Source organism: Egretta garzetta, unplaced genomic scaffold (genome assembly GCF_000687185.1).
Source record: "Egretta garzetta isolate BGI_Z169 unplaced genomic scaffold, ASM68718v1 scaffold7, whole genome shotgun sequence".
NCBI classification, from domain to species: domain Eukaryota; kingdom Metazoa; phylum Chordata; class Aves; order Pelecaniformes; family Ardeidae; genus Egretta; species Egretta garzetta.
The window spans coordinates 3,806,628-3,826,609 of NW_009260350.1; the positions used below are offsets into that span (position 1 = coordinate 3,806,628).

Sequence of the window (19,982 nt, forward strand, 5' to 3'; positions counted from 1 at the left end):
GCCCAGCTGGGCATCACCGCCGGCCTTGGACGCAGCGCGGTAGCCAGGTGAGCCCTGCCCGTTCCTCCTGGGGTCCTCTGGCAGCCTCCGCATGTCTGCGCCTGGTGGTCATCAGCACCTTGGAGCAGGATGGGGACATGGGGAGGGCAAACAGCGCTGCGTCGTGGGGTTAATCGCTTCTTGGATTCTGCCCCTGGTATCACAAGGGCTGCGTTTGCCTCAGGCTGATGCACTGAGATGCTTCTGCCCAGTTCCTTCTTCCAGTGTCTGTTGAAGGGGAAGGCGCTGAAATGGGAGCACTGCTGTCCAGTGATTTACCCAAGAAGTTATGGCACGGGGAGATGAGTGGGACAGAGGGGAGCTGCCGGCAGCCACGGCTTTTGTCGCACCTCTCCTACACTCGAGCGGTGTTCACATGAGGCTGAAACCTTGGTACAAAGTGAAGTGGCTTCCTCCAGATCCCAGGGTCGGAGCTGCCCGCAGGCACTGCCAGCTGCCCGCTGCCACCGCAGCTGCCCACCGCGCCATTGGGGACAGATGCTCTTCCAGCCTGGAGTTCGCTCCATCAGGCAGACGACAGAAGCAGACACCAGCGAGAGCCTCATTAAATCTCTCTTTGTGAGAGCCGTTTGCAGGACAGGGCTCTCTGAGCACACCAGAGCCAGGATCGGGTCTCCAGGTGCGCTAAAGGTGGAGACCAGCCACTCTCGAGGTGTTGGTTCCTCTGCTTTGCAGACTCCTGCCAGGGTCCCTGCACTGCTGCGGTGTTTTTTGGTGGTTTGGGCAAGTGAACAGGAAGGAAGAAACTGCAGCAGCTGCCTGGAGGTACCTCCCTGAGGCAAAGAGATGATGCTGGGAGCTTCCCAGGGAGGCAATTTTTGGCTCCGCTGCTGGCCAGGCGGGTAAGAGCATCAAAAGGGGAAGCCAAAGACACGAGTGTTGCCGAAGGAGAGCAGGGAGACCCTGCAAGGGCACGATTCTGGGCTGGCCACTCTGCAGCAGGAGGTCCCAGCGCGACATCTCAGCTCCCTGTGCATCATCTGTACTGGTCCTGGCACACTGTGGTGCCCCGACAAACCCTCTGGCATGGCCAGCGGAGGCTGCCGGGTGCTGCTTGGCGAGGTTTGGGGTGGAAGGGGGCAGAACCGCTGGCACGCCGAAGCATCCAGCAAACGCCTTAGTTGTTTTTCCACCAGAGCACGGTGCTTTGGAAACCAGACCCTGTGTCTTTCCCAGGTCACAGCTCCTGGCTGGCATTGCTTTGGTCCATAACCCGTGGGCAGCGTTGGCTTATTCTGCTTTCAGAGCCACAATGAAAATTTCCTTTTATCGTGCCGCGTACGTGAGGATTACCGATTTGGTAGCCTGCATAAAGGCTGCATGGGTACGGGATTAGAGCCGTGCTAGCGGATTTGCCCCTGTTTCACACTAATCCTCTCTTTATTGCATGGGGTAGATTACATGTCCATAATAGTGCTTGCTGCAGGCTGCATCTGGCTGTCGTGCCAGCGCCAGCCCTGGCCGGGATCTGCTGCTTTGGACCTGGGGTGAGGGCCTCTTTGGTGTGTTTGGTTGGGTAAGCAGTACTGAGCCTGCCTCATGGCAGGGAACACTGGTGTCTTTGTGGGATTCAGGCAGATGGCCCAAAATAACACGATAAGGTAATAAAACTCCCAGAGACACAACCAGGAGACTGGATCCGACTCCCACCCAAGTGTAGGTGTCTCCATTTTGGACCTCTCCATCTTGGATGTCTCAGTCTTGGACATTTCTGACTCTCAGGGAATCCTTGGTGCCCCGAGAGAAACAGGCGCTGCTGGGGCATAAGGTGCCACCTGGAACGGGGCCATCAGTGCTTTTGGGAGCCCCGTGGGTGAGTGGTGGGGGTCTTGCTGAGACGCTGACATGGGCAGCATGTGGTGCGTGCTGCAGGTCACCGAGAGGTGGGCTGGAGCCTGCCCTGCTCTCGTGTCTTCCCACTCTCCGCTGGGGCATGAATGAGCTTTTCCATGGTTGTGCATTCCTGTAGCGCCCATTCTGCCTGGATGTAAAGCTCCTTCCAAGGTAACACTTAGAAATATGGAAAGAAAATCAATAGGGAGTGGGATGATTTTCGGCATCGAACTTACACCTTCAGCCCTCATGGGTTTTTATGCAATGCCACCTTATTTTTTCGTGGTGTCATGACCTGGTGAGGCTCATCCCAGCGCCTTCTTTCAGGCTCTCGCCACCAGCAAGGCAAGAAGCAGCTCTCGGTACGGCTGCATCCTCCTCCTTCAGACAGCCAGGCTGCTTGTGAGCCGGCTGAGGGTCACTCCAAGGATTTGGGACAGATTTGCTGTTATTTAAGCAGTGTGTGTTGATCTGGATGTTTCCCTGTGCTGCTGCTTCTGGTGGTGTCCAGCCAGCCTGGCCTTGGGCCACCGGCACGGCTGCGGGTACCATCGCTGTCATGGCAGATGAATACACTCAAAACCACGTCTTGTTGTGATCCGACTGTCTGTGCGAGATGATTTGGGATTCAGGCTGACTCCATCCTTGTATTTTCCCTTTTGCTTTCTGCTCAGAGTGTTCTGGTGGGGGATCAAGACAAATTAACCCTCTCGTGGGGCAAATGCTCAGCGTACCCTGACCGCTCTGAATCCAAACAGCACATTTTGATGCCGTGCCATGCACCTGGAGTGCTGACAGGGTGTGAATGTGTTCAGAGCTAAAAAGAGGCTCGGAAATCGCCCGTCCCCTGGGGGACTGTTTTGCAGAAGCAGCAGCACAGATGTGTCCCAGGGTTTTGATGACTCCAGGAAGGAAGGGAGCACTTATCTCCGAGGCACCAGACGCTTCCCCCCCCTCCCCGATGAATGAAGTGACGCCTCTTGCTGGATAATTCACTGTTCAAAAAGAGATGATTGAACGCATCTGGTGGTTGCCTTCTCTCCTGTCACTCCTGGGTGATGAAGTGGTCCTTGTCCCATGCAGGCAAAGGAAGGGGCTGTTGCGGAGCAGGAGATGTTACTCCCAGAACAGCGAGCGCTTCCCTGATAGTTTTTTCCCTCCCCAAAGGTTACATTCGTAGGGCTGTTCCTGCAGGACATTCAGGTGGTACTGCAGGTTTGAGTGCATTCCCTGGCATCCATCAGCATTGCCTTGGAGGTAGTGAAATGCTCAGCCTTGCTGGGACTTCCCTGAGAGGTTGTCACATCCCCCCGTGGTTCAGACCTGATGTGATCATTTATGCTTTCAAGCCTATGAACTTGGTCTCGGTGTTCTTTGTTCACTTTGGCTCTGCCTCCTTGTCTTTACAGTGATTTGCAGCCCCAGCATCCAATGCTGGATTAGGAGCTGCTAAAACAACTTGCTCCAGCCATGGAGAGGAGGAGAAGTCACCTCCGTCCCTCCCGGTTACAAGTAACACTGGCCATCCCTGGGACCTTGTGCCTGTACCGCAGGTGGATGGAGCTTGCTGTTATCTTTAGTTGCTGGTGATCTGCCAGAATTACAAGACGACAAGGGGTAAGCGCTGGCTGGGACGTTCAGGGCTGCTGAAGCAGCTCTGCCTCTTTGCCTCGCTGCCTTAATTGTTTTCGACCAAGCTTGCTTGCAGAGCGGGAGAGCATCTTCGCCGCTGCTCTCCACCCCCAACTCTGGGCTGCGACGATGCCGAGAAATGGTGTGGGCTCTGGGCTGCAGCGGTTGGATTTTGGGATTCCATCCGGCTCAGTGGGAAAAGCTGGGACACGTTGTACCACCTCCTCTACCCCGCTGTCTCCTCTGTGCAGGGGAAGGCAGCATCTGGGGTGTCAGAGGGTTAAACCCAGTCTCCCTGTGGGGTGTGGGGACGGGCACAGCATCCTCTCTGCTGGTCCCTCTCCTCCTGCTTGCTGAGGGTTGCCCTTTGGAGGAGGACAGCACGGACAGTTTGTGCAGGCAGGGCAGGACGGGAGGGGGAAATCACCTTTTTCTCCAGCAGATGCTGAAAGCAGCCGACTGCCCTCGTGCTGAACCCCATTCCGTGGGGTTGGTGGCTCCCTGAAGCCCTGCCTGCACAGTGCCACTGTGCCCCGTCCCTGGCTGGCCTGGGGGTAGGAGCAGCGCTGTTGTGCGGGACCGGAGCAAATGTTGGTGCTGGCCAAGCCCCCTGTGCACCCAGGCGCTGCTAAAACACAGCCTTGCGGCAGCGCTGGCTCAGGGGGACACGAGCACATGGGGTGTGACATAGTCTCACCCCACGCTGCGAGGCAGCTGTGGGGTGGGTAAACTCTGAGGATGATGATGGGGATACCTGTACGAAGGCTGTGCTCTTAGATGTGCTTAGCCTCGATGCCCTGGCCTTGCTGCTCACTGGGGAATTGCTTTCATCCTGCAAGCCAGCAGCTGCGCTCTCCCTTGCTCATCAAGTTGCCTCCTGTCTACTGACCTTTGCGAGGGTGGCCTGTGTCCCTACCCTGGCATAACGTGGATTTGCAGCTGCGTCTTGCTTACAACCCAAATCAGGTTCAGCTTTAACTAAATTTAGCCACCGCTCCATAAGGGTTTTATAAGCTGGATTTCGAGGTCTTGCTCCTGCTCGGCACCTGGAATTGTTTGCACCTCTAAGTTGGGGGGGATTAATGAAATGAATGAGCGATGACCAGGGATGCTGGAGGTTCAGCTGGGTTCCTGTCCCCTGTCCTCACCTTAGTCTGCACCAGGACTGGCCCGAGGCAGCCGCTTAGTGTCCCTCCAGTGTCACCGGTTGGGCCATCCCATTGCTCCTTGGCTGCCCACAGAGGGACGATTGCTGCTGCTGAAAACGGCAGCCCACCTTTATCCTGGGCGTTTTGCAAGATCTGTCGCTGTTGGGGATGACATGATGCAGCCCACCGATGGAGGTGGGGAGCGGTGGTGCACGAGCGGTGAAGCAGAAGGTCTGGGCTCCCCCTGCGTGCTCCCAGCCCCTGTTGGAGGGGGGAACTCGGGGGGAGGTGGGTGGCTCCCTGGCCCTTTGGCCCCTGGCTTCTCCTGAAACAGGAGAAGGCGGGGGGATGATGAGGGTGAGCAGCTTGTGGATGCTTTCAGCCCAAACTCTGGGCGCCAGCTCAGCTGTTGCAGCAGGGTCAGTGGCACAGGAGGGCAGTGGAGCCTGGATTCATCCCAGCCCAGTGCAGAGCAGCAAGTCAAACCCATTCCAGGTCAGGACTCAGCAGAGTAGGGGCACGGAGGGATTTATCTCCTTCCCTGGGTCAGAGCTTGTCCGGGGACCCTGTCACCACATCTCCTGCTGCAGCTGGTCCTCCTTGGCTGCCCCAGTGGGTCGAGGTGCTGCAGCATCGCCCTTAGTGCTGCTTTGGGCATGGCTGGAGCATGGACGGGGGTCCCAGGGCACCACTGGTGTGGATGAGGCATTGACAGCAGGGAGAGCATCTCCCACCCTTCATCTCCTGCACTGAGCTGCATCTCCGCCTCTTTCATCTGGGCCGGATCCTTGCCGGAGAAGAGACAAACCCTCGGGATTGGGGTCCCCTGGGAGTCTCCCAGCTCTTGGTGCCCTCCACGGGGTCCCCGGTAGCAAGGACGGACCCCCACGGTGCTGGTGCTGTGTCAGGGCTTCCCAGGCGGCTGCGTTTCAAAAAGTTTTTGCAGTCGCAGTGGCTGAGATTTAAGGTGATTTGCGCAGAGACGGGAAGCTGCTCCACGTTTTGCTTGCACCCCGTGCCGAAGCAGCACGGTGCCTATTGGAAACCCGGCGGCTGCTGGGTCCCTGCAGCAGCAGCAATGCCTGAGCCTCCTCTGCTGCCCTGTGGAGAGCAGATTTGCAATCCTCTCTCACAAACATCCAAGAAAACCGATCAGAGGGCTGTGCGGAGATCCCTGTTTTTGCAGTTACTAGCTCTCCCTTGCCAGGATGCCCGTGGTGCTGAGCAGATGCCTGCTAATGGTGCATTGAGAGCTGACACTAAAGAGCCTGGGGGTTAAGTCCTGCCCTGGGCTGTGCAAGGGTGTCTGCCAGCTGCCCCTGCATTAACAGGAGCTTTGCAGAGCACCCCAAGATCCCAGCTACACCCCAGCCTGTAGCTGGTGCAAGCTGGGTGCTGCTGTTTGGGGTGCAAGCAGCAACAGGTGACAGCCTGACTTGTTTTACCCATTTGCAGAGGAGCAATCAGAAACCAGGGTGCTGGGCACTGCACTTGCAAAAGCCCCATCCCAGGGACCGTAGAGCCTGACTGCTTTCCGAAAATCCTAGAGCAGGTATTTCGTGTGCCTCTTGCGGTGCTGGAGCACGCTGGTGTCACCCGCGGGCCGGATCCTGCACAGCCGGGTGTGGGCTGTTGCAAATCCTGCACTGGGGCTGCTGGTGGGAGGCTCTGGGCTTTGAAGCAGCAGCTCTGGGGCTTTGCCTGCCACCTGTCCCGGCTTCTGCTGCGGCTCTGAGTGCGGGAAGGCATGCAGAGAGCATCCTGCCGTCACGCCGCCTCCTGCTCCGGCTGTTGCACTCGGTGAATGTTGCTCTTCCTTCCGCCCTTCCCCACAGGGCCGCTCGCTGCTCAGGGTCTCACCATCATCCTCCGAACCCTCACCTGGCAGGACATCCCCCTTTCCAACCCCACCTCCCACTTCACTGCGCTCCCGTCTCTTCCAGGACCATTTTCCTGGCCATGTTTTCTTGCTCCACAGTGGCACCAAAAAACCCCGGGGAGCTGGTGGTGCTCAGCCAGCTGGAAAAAGCATCTCGGTGATGGATGTCACCGAGAGCGGTGGCAAAGCTGTCCCGGCCCAGAGTGGGGGACCTGGCTGACTGGTCCCGGAGGAGCCTTCTGAACAGTTTCCTTCCGGATTTGTTTCCCTTGGGAGCGGTGGCCTGCCCTTGCCTGTGTCCCTGCACAGAGCAGCGGTGCCGTGCCGGCTCCCGTGTGGTGCATCTGTGGGCTCCTTCCTGCATCTCGGGGGGATGGGGACAGCGTGCGCAAAGGGAAGGTGCTGGAAGAGGAAGGTGGGTCTAAGGGGAAGGTGCAGCTCTCTGGGCTTTTGCAAGCGGGAACCAAAAGTCGCGTCACATCCTTCCATGGAGGGCAGCAGCCAGCGGCGTTTTAATGACTGCTGCCTATGGCTGGGGAGGACGGGGCCACAGAGCTTGTTGGGTTGCAGCCGTGTTTGCTGTTTCTTTGTCTTTGGGGAAAGGTCAGCCTTGGCCAAAGAGGGTGTGGGGGGTTGTTTGAGCCCCCAAATGGGCTGGGATTCCCTGCTGGGCGGTGAGCCAGCGTGGAGCTGAGATGTGGCCAAGACGTCTCGGGCTGAGACCTGGCTCCTCATGGACCACGCAAGCAACCGTGGGGGTTGAGGAAGCCCAGACAGCCAAGCCCGGGATGAGGGTTGGGGTTCATTTCCCTTCGACACCGACCTCCCTGGGGGAGCTGCCCACGCCTGAGCTGCTCGCCCCGGCTCACTGCAGTCCTGGGAGCTCGTGGGCTGGTGCTGCCCCAGCTCCACGCTGGGGGTCTGGTGCACATTTTGGCTCAGGAGTGAGCTCTGTCGATAGAGATGGCGGTGGAAAAATGTACCCCGAGCCCTGCTCAGTACTACTCCTGCCTCCGGTGAGCAGCCCTGCCCTGTCTGGCTGTAGAAAGTATAAAACCAAATGAATAACTTTAATTTGCTTGGCTGCTGCTGGCAGCTGGGGGGCTGAGCGTGGGGGGATCTTCCTTGTGGGACGTTCTCCTGTCACGCCCTCGGCATCGCTTCTCTTCCAGTGAGCAAGCGTGGCGCTTGCCCGGGTTGATCCGGATGCTCTGTGGGTGTGGTGGTTTGGGCCAGACCACGGGCAGGGCGCTTGTGCCGGCCACTGAATTACAGGGGAAGAAGCTGCAGAAAGGCCCTTTCAAAAACAGGGAATAAACCCTGCACGCACCCCAGCTGGCCCCTAAACCCACACAGATGCAAGTTGGGGGATGCTGGCAGGAACAAGCATCGTCCCGAGCTGCCACATGGGGATACCGCTGCCTCCGGCAGGGTCTGGGGCAGCGCAGGGACCAACCCGGTCGCCTCCCCAAACCCCCCCCCATGTTTGGTGGAGAAAGTCGGCAATTCTGATGACCACTTCTCTGTCACGTGGGGGTTTTTTTTATCCCTTCAGGATACAGCGTGGATCCTCCGTGAAGCTCAGCAGCCTTGGGTTGGGAGGACCCAAGGTTTTATCTGCTGTGATTTTCATTTAGGACGTTGATTTCCATCGACTGATGGAGTGATTTCTCCTCCGCATCCCGCAGCTCCCAGGTGACGCACCGGAGGGCTGCCCTCACGTGGCTCCTCTGTAATTACCTCCTTTTCCCTTAATTTACCATAATACCTTACAAACTGCATTTAATTGCAGCAGGATAATTACAGGTGATCTCCTAGTGCATCGTTTTAAAACGGTCAGCCCCCTGAGCCAGGGACAGCCGGCAGTTTCCATCCTTGGTGCCAGTAAGCTGTGCCAAAATGGGTATTTCTGTGCCCACTACGTGCAGGCTGCCCGCAGAGAGGGACGCTTGGAGCAGATAATGAGCTCTGCCGGGCTGGGAAGGTCACAGCCGCTATCTCATTACTTGCCCTTGTGGTTTCATCCTCTTATCGCAATGCATCAGCATAATAAAATAAGCTAGAGTGCCAGCTCGGGCCATGGGTTGGTTTTAACTGGCAGGAGGCTTCAGCTCAAAGCTGGGTCTGAAGGCACCAGGGCAGGGGCTGCCCGCGGGCTTTGTGGCTGTGGCTGGCTGCCAGCGGGGCTTTTTGGGGTGGGGAGCGGAGCTGAGTTGCTTCTGGAGAACAAGGTGAAAATGCAGTGCCAAGCACCCTGAGAATCTGCAGTCTGGTTCTCACCACTCCCTGGGCCCATCCACGCAGCCCCGCGGGGTCTGTGGCTCACGTGAGGAGGAGCTGGGTGGTCCCCATCGGGCTGGGGGGGGTGTAGGATGGGTGCACAGCTAGGAATTTGGGGGGACAGGACCCTGACACCTCCCTGCCTGCCATCAGGGAAACGGCAAAGCGGGGGGCCCTGCTGCCTTGCTCCAAGCTTGCAGGAGCCGCATTGCTGGTGGTGGCACTGAGGATGTGTGAAGGGCTCTGCCCTTCTCCTCTCCTGGGTGCATTTCCACCCGCTCCCCTCGCTAACGATACAGCCTTAATGCCACTGCAGTGTGGTGCTCACAGGGGAATATTTCGTGATCTTGGGCAGATAGGCATCTCCATCGCAAGACGGCACCGCTGGGTTGCTTCTTGGAGTCGCCGATGGCCGCAGATGGAAATCCTGAGGCTGAGAAGCTGACGCCGTAGGACGAGCCCCTGTTCAGAGCTTGCAAAGGCTTTTCAGCTGAATTATCTCTGCCTAGCAAAACCACATGTGACTGTGTTTCATTAGAGAGCCTTAACGATGCTGAAGACTGATGGATGTTGGAGATCGCCGTTGGGACACATGCATATACCTCTCCGCTCTGGAAAAAAATAGCAGGTTTGCAAGAGCATGGTCTGTGGGTTTAAATTTACCCCAACCAGTTTGATGCTGGGACTGATCCTGCAGAAACCTGCCTGTGGGCTGAGCTCTGTGCAGTGGGAGCAATGGGGGATGGAGGGAACACAAACATCGGGTCAGGTCCTTCCGTGCTGCAGATCCCCCCAGGGATTGGTGTTGAGCCCAACGTTATTCAACATCTTCATAAGCGATCTGGATAACAGGGTCAAGTGTAGCCTGATGAAGTTTGCAGATGACACCAAATTAAGTGGGGAAGTAGACGCTCCGGAAGGGAGAGCCCCCCTGCAGGAAGACCTGGATAGGCTGGAAGAGTGGGCTAACAGGAACCTTATGAAGTTCAACACAGACAAACGTAAGGTCTTACACCTGGGAAAACACAATCCAGGAGCGCAGCACAGACTGGGATCCACCTGGCTGGAGAGCAGCTCTGTGGGAAGGGACCTGGAGGTCCTGGTGGCCAACATGCTCCATAGGAGTGGGCTACTGCGGCCAAGAAGGCCAACAGGGTGCTGGGGGGCATCAACGAGGGCATTGCCAGCAGAGATAAAGGAGTCATCATCCCACTCTGCTCAGCGCTGGTCAGGCCACACCTGGAATCCTGTGTCCAGTTCTGGTCCCCGCTGTACAAAAAAAGATGTGGACAGGCTGGAGGGGGTCCAAAGCAGGGCCACCAAGGTAATCCAAGGCCTAGAAGCCTCTCTCAGCCATATGAGGACAGGCTGGAAGAACTGGGTTTGTTCAACCATGAGCAAAGGAGGCTCATCACCACGTCCCAGTACCTAAGGGGTGGGTACAAGGAAGATGGAGACTCCCCTTCCACAAGGAGTCCTATGGAGAGGACAAGGGGGAATGGACACGAGTTGCTCCTGGGGATATTCTGACTGGACACGAGAGGGAATTTTTTTGCCATGAGAACAGTCACCCATTGGAATAATCTCCCCAGGGGAGGGGTTGATTCTGCCACATTGGGCACTTTGAAGCCTCATCTGGAGAGGGTGGTGGGCCATCTTGTCTGGACTGTGCTCTTGCCCAGAAAGGTTGGGCTGGGTGATCCTTGAGGTCCCTTCCAACCTGGGATTCTATGATTCTCTATGGCCCCTCGCTACAGGAAAGACGTTGTGTTGCTGGAACATGTCCAGAGAAGGGCAAGAAAGCTGGGGAGGGGTCTGGAGCCCAAGGCTGCTGGGGAGCGGCTGGGGGAGCTGGGGGTGTTCAGCATGGAGAAGAGGAGGCTGAGGGGAGACCTTATTGCTTCCTACAGCTGCCTGAGAGGAGAGGGGAGCCTTTAGTGGTGGGATGGCAGGGTTAGGGGAACGGTTGGGCTTGGTGAGCTTAAAGGGCTTTTCCAACCCAAACAATTCTGTGATTCTGTGATATTGGAAAGCAAAAGAAACCAGAGGTGAATAGAAAGCAAACCATCTTTTTAAATATGATGGGCTACACTGATTGGTTTTTTTTCCAAAGGACGGGCACAAACGCGTGTTTGTCCTTCATTTATCTGCTCTGAGTTTGGTTCCTGCCTCTTCCCGCGACCGGGGGCTCCTTGGGGTGAGGCTGGGGATGGCCGTGAGCTCCTGGGGGGCGTGGGGGTGGTCAGGGTGCCCCTGGACGCACACACACCCCTCCTGCATTTCGCTTTATTATCCTGGAATATTTGTTCCTTTATCTTTGTGCTTCTTCACCAAAAATACGGAAACCTGATGTTTTGTGTCGCTTCCCTCGCGATTCGCTTCTGATGTTATTAAAGGAAAAAACTTCTTTCCCTGGACAAGACTCAAATCCTGCTCCTATCCAAAGCAGAGATTTGATGAAGAACTGATGAAGCGGAGGTTTTCTTTGATAAATCCTGGTAAAATCAGGCCCGGTCATGGAAGTTGAAGCCCCGAGTCTGTTGCTTGACCAGGAGACACCTCAAGATTGAGGTGCCACCTGCAGCCCAAATTCAGAGTAACCTGCCAAGAGCTGAATCAATCACATGCGAAATCCAGGTAGATGGAAACGGAAAATAACAGCGTCCTGGGGGTGGTTGGAGGCCTGACAGATGTGCAGAACTCTCTGGTTTTAATCCTTTTGACTAGTTTTGAGTTTCCCAGACCAGTATTTATCTAAAGACGACCATACCCTTGGTGCAGCGATGAGTTGGAGCTAACCGAAGCACAGACCTGCAAAGTGCCGGTCTTCCTCCAGACTCTTACAGAATTGCCATAAAAATGGTATTTTCCTACTTTTAAATGTAAGAAGTAGTTTAGCGTGTCCCAACTTGCAGGTTTTTAGGGGTGGGAGGAGGAGGTGCCTCTGTGCTCAGCCTCGCATAGGGTTGATTCCAAGGGAAGCGGCAAAGCCAAGGGCACTCAGTGTTTCAGTCTAATATGAAAAATAACCTACACCCAGAGCTCTGAGGGCTGGCTCACTCCTGTCAGAGAGCAGAAGGGCAGCTTGCGGGAGCTGGCAGTGCCCTGGCCCTGAGCGGACGTCCCGCGCCTGGAAAGGTCCCACTGGGGCTGGGCGATGCCCGCAATCGCAGTGATGCCGAGGTCAATGCCTCCAAGGGGTTCTCCTATCAGCCTAGGTCATGGTGTCCCCACTTTCCCATACCTGCTGGCATGGGACAGGGATGCTGTGCATCCTGCAAGGCACAGCTTAGTGCATCCCCTGAGCCCTCCTTCCCTTGCGCCCAGCGTGTCTGTGTGGGTCCCGAGGGCCCATGGGGAGAGGAGAGGGCTTTTGGCCATGGTGAAGATGTTACGGGGGCCAGGCCAGGCCCTTTGCTCCCTGCTGGGCTGTGCAGCTCTGGGGACGAGGAGGGCATCTTCCCTCTCTGCCTCCTGGGAGCAAAGGGCATGCCGGCTCCCAGCTTGAGCATCCTCTCCTGTGGCTGTCACCCTGGGGACCACTCTCCTGTCCAGCTCCTCCTCATCTGCAGGTTTGGGGATGGAGGTGGCTGCTCAAGATCTCAGGGCATCCCCGAAGGGCTGGGCTTGGCTGAGGTTCGTGTGAGCCCGGCCTGGGCTCTTGGGGGCTGGCAATGGGACTGGGGACAGGAACAGGCTGCGGGGCTGGGGCACGGTGAGCCAGGCTGCTGCGGGAAATGGGACGTCATGAAGGCTTCGAGGACTCTGAGCAGTCATCCACGTTGCAGCCATCTCCTCAGAGATGATTCAGGTTTGGATGGGCAGACTTGAACTGGTTTTAGCCCTGGGGATACGGGGCATTGTGCAAAGCCCTGGGGTCCTGATACAGGAGGAGAGAGAGTGGTGGGGAGCCATGTCCCAACACTGGCTCCATGATGAGCTCCTGGGCTGCCAGGGCTGTGCCAGGTGCTGATGTGTCCCTTCCTCCCCTCCAGGCTTGCCGTGATTTCCTGGACTTGGCCGAAACTCACAGCCGAAAATGGCAGCGGGCGCTGCAGTATGAGCGGGAGCAGAGGATCCGGCTGGAGGAGACCATCGAGCAGTTAGCCAAGCAGCACAACAGCTTGGAGCGAGCCTGCCGCGGGGCCCCTGGCCTGTCCTCCAGCAGCACCGGCATCACCAGCACCGCCAAGGGTGAGCGCCAGCGGGCCGGGCTGCGGGGCCAGGGCTGGGGGCTGTTACAGGGGCAGAGCCCTGTGGGAACCCCTGGATGGATGGGGGCTTTCTGCTCTATTGCTCCCAGCGAGTCGGCGGCGATGGGAAGGATGCACAAGGCAATGACCTCTATGCCCCTGATTTTTTTTTAATGGATCCCATTATGCCATAATTGTCCCTAATTGTCCTCCTCCTCGCTTGGGGACTTGGATGTCCCTAAGATATGGATGCAGGAGAGGGCCCTGTCCCCAGCTTGCTCGTGCTGTTTCAGTATATTTCAATAGCTTTAACCCTCACCCAGCACACCTCTGGCTGCTGGAGTGCAGCCACGGTGCTCAGAGGAAGCCCAGGGTCCCCTGTGCAGGGTGGCGGTGGCACAGCCAGAGCTCATTTGCTGGTTGCAAGAGTTATTGGGCAATGAAATCAGAATAGCTTTGCATATTTGTGCCAAATCTCCTTCCCTGCAGGAGGCGTTAGTTACAGCCTGTTAGCCAAAAACTGCAAATAATGCCTTATTTTTAAAGGATATATAGACTCGAGGGAGAGAATAGCAGCTGTTGTGATGGCAGTGCCAGGTGCTGCCCTCGTTCTTGTATCGCCTCAAGGAAACAGCCTCAAGTTGCGCTAGGGGGCTTTAGATTGGATATCAGGAAAAATTCCTTCCCCACAAGGGCTGTCAAGCACTGGAAGGGGCTGCCCAGGGAAGGGGTCGAGTCCCCATCCCTGGAGGGATTTAAAAGCCGGGCAGCCGAGGTGCTTAGGACCAGGGTTTAGTGGTGGGATGGCAGGGTTAGGGGAACGGCTGGGCTTGATGAGCTTAAAGGGCTTTCCCAACCTCAGTGATTCTGTGATTCTGTGGCGCAGCTGGGGAGGGCAGGGGGGAAATCACAGTAGGGACCGGCACAAATCCGGCCCGGCCCCATCGCAGGGTGTGTGGGGACAGTGCAGGGACGGAGGTTGCCAAACCCTGCCGGAAAGCCAAGCCAACTGCTGAGCCTGTCGGGCTGCTGCGGCCAGGCGGCTGGAGCTGGGGCAGCTGTTCTGGTCCCTCCATGTGGCCTCAGCTATGCTGTGTTGGCCACCTGTGGCATCCCCCTTGCCAGAGCAGCGATACCACCCAGAGACCCTGGGAGAGGTGGTCAGCTCTGCCATGTGCCCTGCACTGTTGTGGCTGCTCGGCAGCTCGGAGTGGCTGCTCGAGCGGTGGTTTTGTGGCGGAGCGGTGAAGCCTGCGGTGAGGCTGCGCTCGGGGAGCAGCGCAGCAAGGGCAGGAGCAGGGAAACTGCACCAGGTCTCAAAAGTCACCGCAATTAATGCCTCCCTCTGGCTTTGTAGCGATCTCTCCCACCGCAGCAGGGAAGAGACACGTTTCTAATCGCGGCACTGGAAAACCTGGCACTTGGGAAGGCCCTCTGAGCATCACCTGAAACATGTGACTTTTTTTTTTCCCCCCCATTTTAATCCAAACCAGACTTCCTGGCAGACGGGGCGGTGCTGGAGTGGCAGCCATGTCAGGTGTCGGTTGGGTGTGCGAGTCGTGCCTGTGCATCTGGCTCAGGCAGCCCCTGGTGGTGTTTTTGGAGGTGCTCCTGAGCACAGCAGGGAAGCCTTGCGTGCCCGGATTGGGAAGCAGGACACACACTGCCAGGGCACGTCCTTGCTCTTAGGAGCTGGAAACCGGTGCGGCATCCTCTTGTCGTGATGTGGGATGGAGAGGAGTGGGCCAAGCTGTAAAGGGAGCCAGCGCTGGAGGGGACAGAGCGGGAGAAGGGTGGGCTCTGGGGACAGGCTCGTGCTTGGTGGATTCGAAAGGGGATCGGCAGCACCCGAGCATCTCAAACCCTTTGTGGCAACAGGGAGTGTGCAGTCTGCCAAAGGAGAGGCCAGTGATGAAGATGAAGAGACAGAGTATTTCGATGCCATGGAGGATGCACCAGCTTTTATCACTGTAACTGCGGACCCCAAGCACCACAGGTACGAGCCCCTGCCCCAGGACCATGCATTGCACGGTGCAATCTGGAGAAACCTGCTGCGAGTGCGGGAAAAGCAGGGCAGAGATGGTTTGCCCAGCGTCATGCTTGGGCTCGAGGGCAGCACTTCTCCTGCAGAGGGTTATTCTGTGTGCATGTCCCCCAGCAAACGGGCTGCCTCGCCCAGGGCTCGGTACTGCGCCCGGCTGCTCTTGTGTTCCTGGAGTGAGCGAGGCTGAGGATGGCGCCAGCTATAGCAAAGCAGGTGAGGAAGGGCAGGTGTTGAGCCCGTGCTGCGGTAAAGCTGAGTCCTCTTCCCCAGCAGCTGAAGTGGGCTTGAGGGGAGCCTGGACAGGGACTTGGAGGGAGATCCCTTGGAGCACGGGGCAGAAGCGGGGAGTACCTTGCCTTCGTCTGCCTTGACCTGCTGTTACACCTCCCCGGCCATCTGCCTGGGCTGGAGGTCCTGAGGTCTAAACTGTGGTCACACCACTGGGCTCACTGGCAAACGCAGGGGCTCTTGGCCCCTGGGCTGGTACACCCCGCGCTGAACATCCCCTCCCAACAGCCTCCATCACCCTGTGGCCTTCCTGGGAGCACCCTGGGGTGGTGCAGGGAGGTGCTCTGCGATGGTGATGGTGGCTGTGCTTAACCAACGCTGGCTCTTCTCTCCTCTCTGCCCTTGCTCCTGTTTTCCAGTTGGTACTTTCTTCCCCACAGGCGTTCGGGCAGTAACCTGAGTGGGGCCAGCGAGGGCCACCCCGAGGACTGGACCCTGGAGGACAGTGTGAGTTGGCTGGGCAGAGTGGGAGGGACGGTCCCGGCAGGATGAAACCAGGGGAGAGGAGCGAGAGAGGAGGAGGGTGTGGGAGGGACTCTCTGTCTGGGTCCTTCCCGCACCTCCAGGATGGAGCAGAGTTGGTTGCTCTCTGAGCCATGGTGAGGGGGACAGATTTCATCAGTCTTACAGCAGCACCCCAAACGCCCTTCTGAGGGAAGCAGGAAAGCGTTGGGGGGAAATTGCAACGTTATTTCCCCCGTGCCCTGGAGAACGTTATTTCCCCCGCGCCCTGGGAGCATCACTGGTGCGATGCTCCCCAGCATGAGCGCACACTGCAGTTGCTGCTCTGGGGAGCGTTTGGGTTGTGCTGGGTGAGTCCAGCTTAGTCCTGTGTTTCTTCTCTTGCTTCCACAGGTCTTTGAAAGCTCAAATCAAAGCAGCTACAATGAGTCCACTTGCAAAGATCTCCTGCCGAAGAAAAGGAGAAGGACTCGCATCCCCGACAAACCCAACTACAGCCTTAACCTCTGGAGCATCATGAAGAACTGCATCGGCAAAGAGCTCTCCAAGATCCCCATGCCCGTAAGTGAGCGTGTCCCAGGTGCTGAGGGCCAGCCCGGAGCGTGCTGCTGTGATGCTGGTGCTGAGGGTTTAGTTCGGGCATGGCTCTTGGCTGTGCAAAGCATTTGGATTACAGCTCTGGGTGGTCCTGCCAGGAGCTGTGGTAGGTCAGCAGGAGCACGTCACCGGCTGCCAACACTGTCCTGGGGGACTCTGAAACCATCGCACTGTTCTCCCCAGGCCTGTGATGCAGCCTTGATGTGTCTGTCCTTGCTGCTCAGCTCTGCTGACTCAAAGCCCTGTGTTTTTCCCTGCAATTTATTTGCCCCTGGAAATCATCCCTCTGCTGCCAGAGAGCCAGCACAACCAGAAAGCCAAACCAGCCAGGCAGGAGGAGATTGTGCTCAGCGGCACGGAGCTGTCATGCTGATTGCTTTGTGGTAAACGGCTCTGACGCCGCGGCTGTTACGTTAGGGACTGTTTGAATTGGGTCGGCTCTCTATTTGGGACTGGTCCCTTCTCCTATGCTGGCTGTGGAGCGCCCTGGAGTGCCCATGGCCCTGCCAGTTTGCTCGCACAAGTGCCAGGGCGAGCTGGAGCAGAGGGGACACAAGTGTCCTCTGCAAATCCAGCCAGTGCCAAGCAAGGAGAGAACCAGGACTCCTTGAGTCCTTGAGGATTCAAGTGTCTCACCCAGGGGCTAGAAGAAGAAGAGACCTTGTTGCTGATCTTGCTTTCCCCAGCGTGTATCCCGGGGATGCGATGCCTGGAGAGCGGCCCTACTTGCACCGACAGCACGGCAGGGCTGTGTTTCACCCAAGGGACCCAGAGCACCTTTATTTTCCTTGCAAAGAGCAGCCTTTTAGCGAAGGAGGCGCTGTGGGGGCAATGTGCAGCGCTGCCGGGTGCTGCTGGGTTCGCTCCCTGGGGCGACGGCTTCCTGCGCGGGGGTGGAGGGGAGGGTTTGCTGGCGGGGGTCAGTCTGGAGGAACCCTCCCTCGCATGGGCTGCCACAGCGGGTAAGTGGGATGTGCGTTTAATTCTTGCAGACAAATAACCCTGTGCCTCATACACCCAGATGAAATGCTGCCCACGCCAAAACCACAGCCCTTTTTTCGGAGCAAACCAGCCCTTTCCAGGCTGCCGGTTCTTCGTCAGCCTGGTGAGCTGCGGGGACTGGGTGCTATCGTAAGGAATCCATTTCCCCAAAACCCATGAAGTCCGGCAAGCTTGGGAGGGTTGTAGAAAACAACTGGGGGTGATGGGGCTCTACTGTGGTGCTGACTGGAGTGGAAGTAGCCCAGCAAGTGTGATCCGTGGCCCTGGAGCCATTTTGGGGGCCCTTCCTTACAGGGGCTTGGATGCTGAATTGATTGTGCTTTGTCTCTTCTTAAAGCAGTGCCTGACACTCTCTGAGTGAGAACGATGAGTTTGTCTCTTCCTTGAGCTATTTCCAGACAAGCTGTACAGCCCAGTGCCGTCCGTTAGCATTTCTGCAGCAGCATCAATATCAGATAAAGGCGTGATGGGTACAGAAATAAACTCAGGATGTGAAATACTAGCAGCTGCTGGTGCCTGGAGAGAGGAAATTTATACCTTCCCTATCAATCAAATCATTCTGGGAGCTGCTAAAGCTGAGTCCAAAGCTCAGAGCAATATGTTCTGCCTGCACAGCAGCCCCCGATGCCGGCTCAGGGGATGTAATTACTCCATCCCCTCCCTGGGGCAAGCAGATCTGGTTTCCCAGCACTGCTGCCTCTGTAAACTGTTCAACAGGACTATGGGTTGGAAAGAAGGGGCTCAGCCTGGCATCGGCCGCTAGCTGTCAGCTCCTCTCTCTGGATATCGGGGATGATACCAGGCAGGGGGATGCTTTGCACTCTGAGCTCAGCTGCATGGAACATTTCTTCAGGAGATTTATCCCAAGCAAAGCAGCCTGTGGTGAGGCATCAGGGGGCAATTTAATCTCCTTTCAAAAGCCATTTAAATTTCCTCTCCATAATATGTTTGCTTGGAGCGCTGGAGAGCCGGCAGCTCTGTGAATCGAGACAGAGCTGCTGAACGAGGGCTTTCAAGCTGACGTTGCGGCAAATGGAGCAGAGGGGAAGGAAGCGGAGCAGCCACCGTGGGGAGGGCTGTTCGGAAATGTGGTTAATTATAGTAGAGACCGTCGGTGAGCTTGTTGTGTGACGGGGGCTTCTCCTTCCGTGTGCTTTGCCCCATTCTTGGCAAATCAGGAGCATTTCAAGACCCCATCCCCTTCCCAGGTGAGGTGATGGACTGAAAAACCGCTCCTTCGTTTTTCCTCTGAACCAACAAACCTGCAGCATCGAAAAGGAAGAAAACAGGGCTTTTGTGTTTTGGGTGGGTTCATCTTTCTTCCTCTGGGGAGAAGTTTTGCTTTGCCATTGCCCGAGCAGTGCTGGTGGAGAGGACGCAGCTGCTGGCTTTGTTCTCGTGCCGCCTGCATCTCTCCCAAGAGTTATCTCGAGCTGGCTGTAATTTGGGGGTTTTTGTGGATGTGATGCTACCCTTCCTGCACATCTCTTTCTTTTTCGGATGCTGTAAGGTCCCCGATATTTAAATCCCCGATTGGAATGATCTGGGGTTTGTTTTCTTTAGTGTGAAATATGTAACTTGGTTTACAGAAGTGGTTCTCCCACCCTTCCGCCATCTGCTCCTTCTGAAATGCATTTCTTTGTTCTGAACTGAAAGTAAAAGGTGAATTGCACATGGGTTCGAGGCAGGAGACCTCCTGAGACAAAGCATCTCTGTCTTCATTCCATTGATTTTTATATTTCAGTTCTTTTCAGAACAAAAAACATGGCTAAAATCAAGCGTTTGGTTTTTGCCCAGAGGCATTTGCAGCCTGTCCAACCTGGCAACGTACCGCAAAGTTTTCTAATCAACAAAGCAAAGACTTGGGGCTGGAAACACGGCGCATTCGGGCTCTCCCAGGACAGAGCTGCCCCTCTGCTCCCTGCCCTGTGGGGCCTTGCTGCTGCCTGTAGCTCTCAGACGCAGTTCGGGTGCTGTTGTGGGGCTGCATCCCGAGGAGCAGGGACACCCCAAAACAGGGCTTTTCAAGGTTTTCTGAGCAACTGAGCTGCAGCCCGGCATGGGGGTGGCTTTGCCAGGAGGCGAGGGAGGGCGGCCCAGGGACCAGCCCCACGTCACCTGTGGCTCGGGGCTGGTGGGATGCTGGCTGGGAGGCAGGAGGGAGCTGGTCTGGCTGCTGAGGCTCATTTTGGGCATCACCAGTGCTCCATCACCAAAGCAAGGTGATACCTGGGATGATACTGGACTGGGAAGGACTGGGCAGCCTGCCATATGAGGATGGGCTGAGGGAGCTGGGTTTGTTCAGCCTTGAGCAAAGGAGGCTCAGAGGGGATCTCATCACCACACACCAGTACCTAAGGGGTGGGTACAAGGAAGATGGAGACTCCCCTTCCACAAGAAGTCCCATGGAGAGGACAAGGGGGAATGGACACGAGTTGCTCCTGGGGAGATTCTGACTGGACACGAGAGGGAATTTTTTCGCCATGAGAACAGTCACCCATTGGAATAATCTCCCCAGGGGAGGGGTTGACTCTGCCACATTGGGCACTTTGAAGCCTCCTCCG

The 19,982-nt window shown here is 56.9% G+C and overlaps 1 protein-coding gene across 6 annotated transcripts in view; it reads left to right on the forward strand.

Moving 5' to 3' along the window:
- The window catches only part of OSBP2 (oxysterol binding protein 2), a 128,754-nt gene that overhangs the window by 100,242 nt on the left and 8,530 nt on the right, over positions 1–19,982 (forward strand). For all 6 annotated transcript variants that reach the window (XM_035898422.1, XM_035898421.1, XM_035898417.1 and 3 more), the window contains 4 exons: positions 12,828–13,026; positions 14,904–15,021; positions 15,738–15,804; positions 16,213–16,380. In XM_035898422.1, coding sequence (XP_035754315.1) covers positions 12,828–13,026; positions 14,904–15,021; positions 15,738–15,804; positions 16,213–16,380 — 552 coding nt within the window. The remainder of the gene's footprint in view (positions 1–12,827; positions 13,027–14,903; positions 15,022–15,737; positions 15,805–16,212; positions 16,381–19,982) is intronic.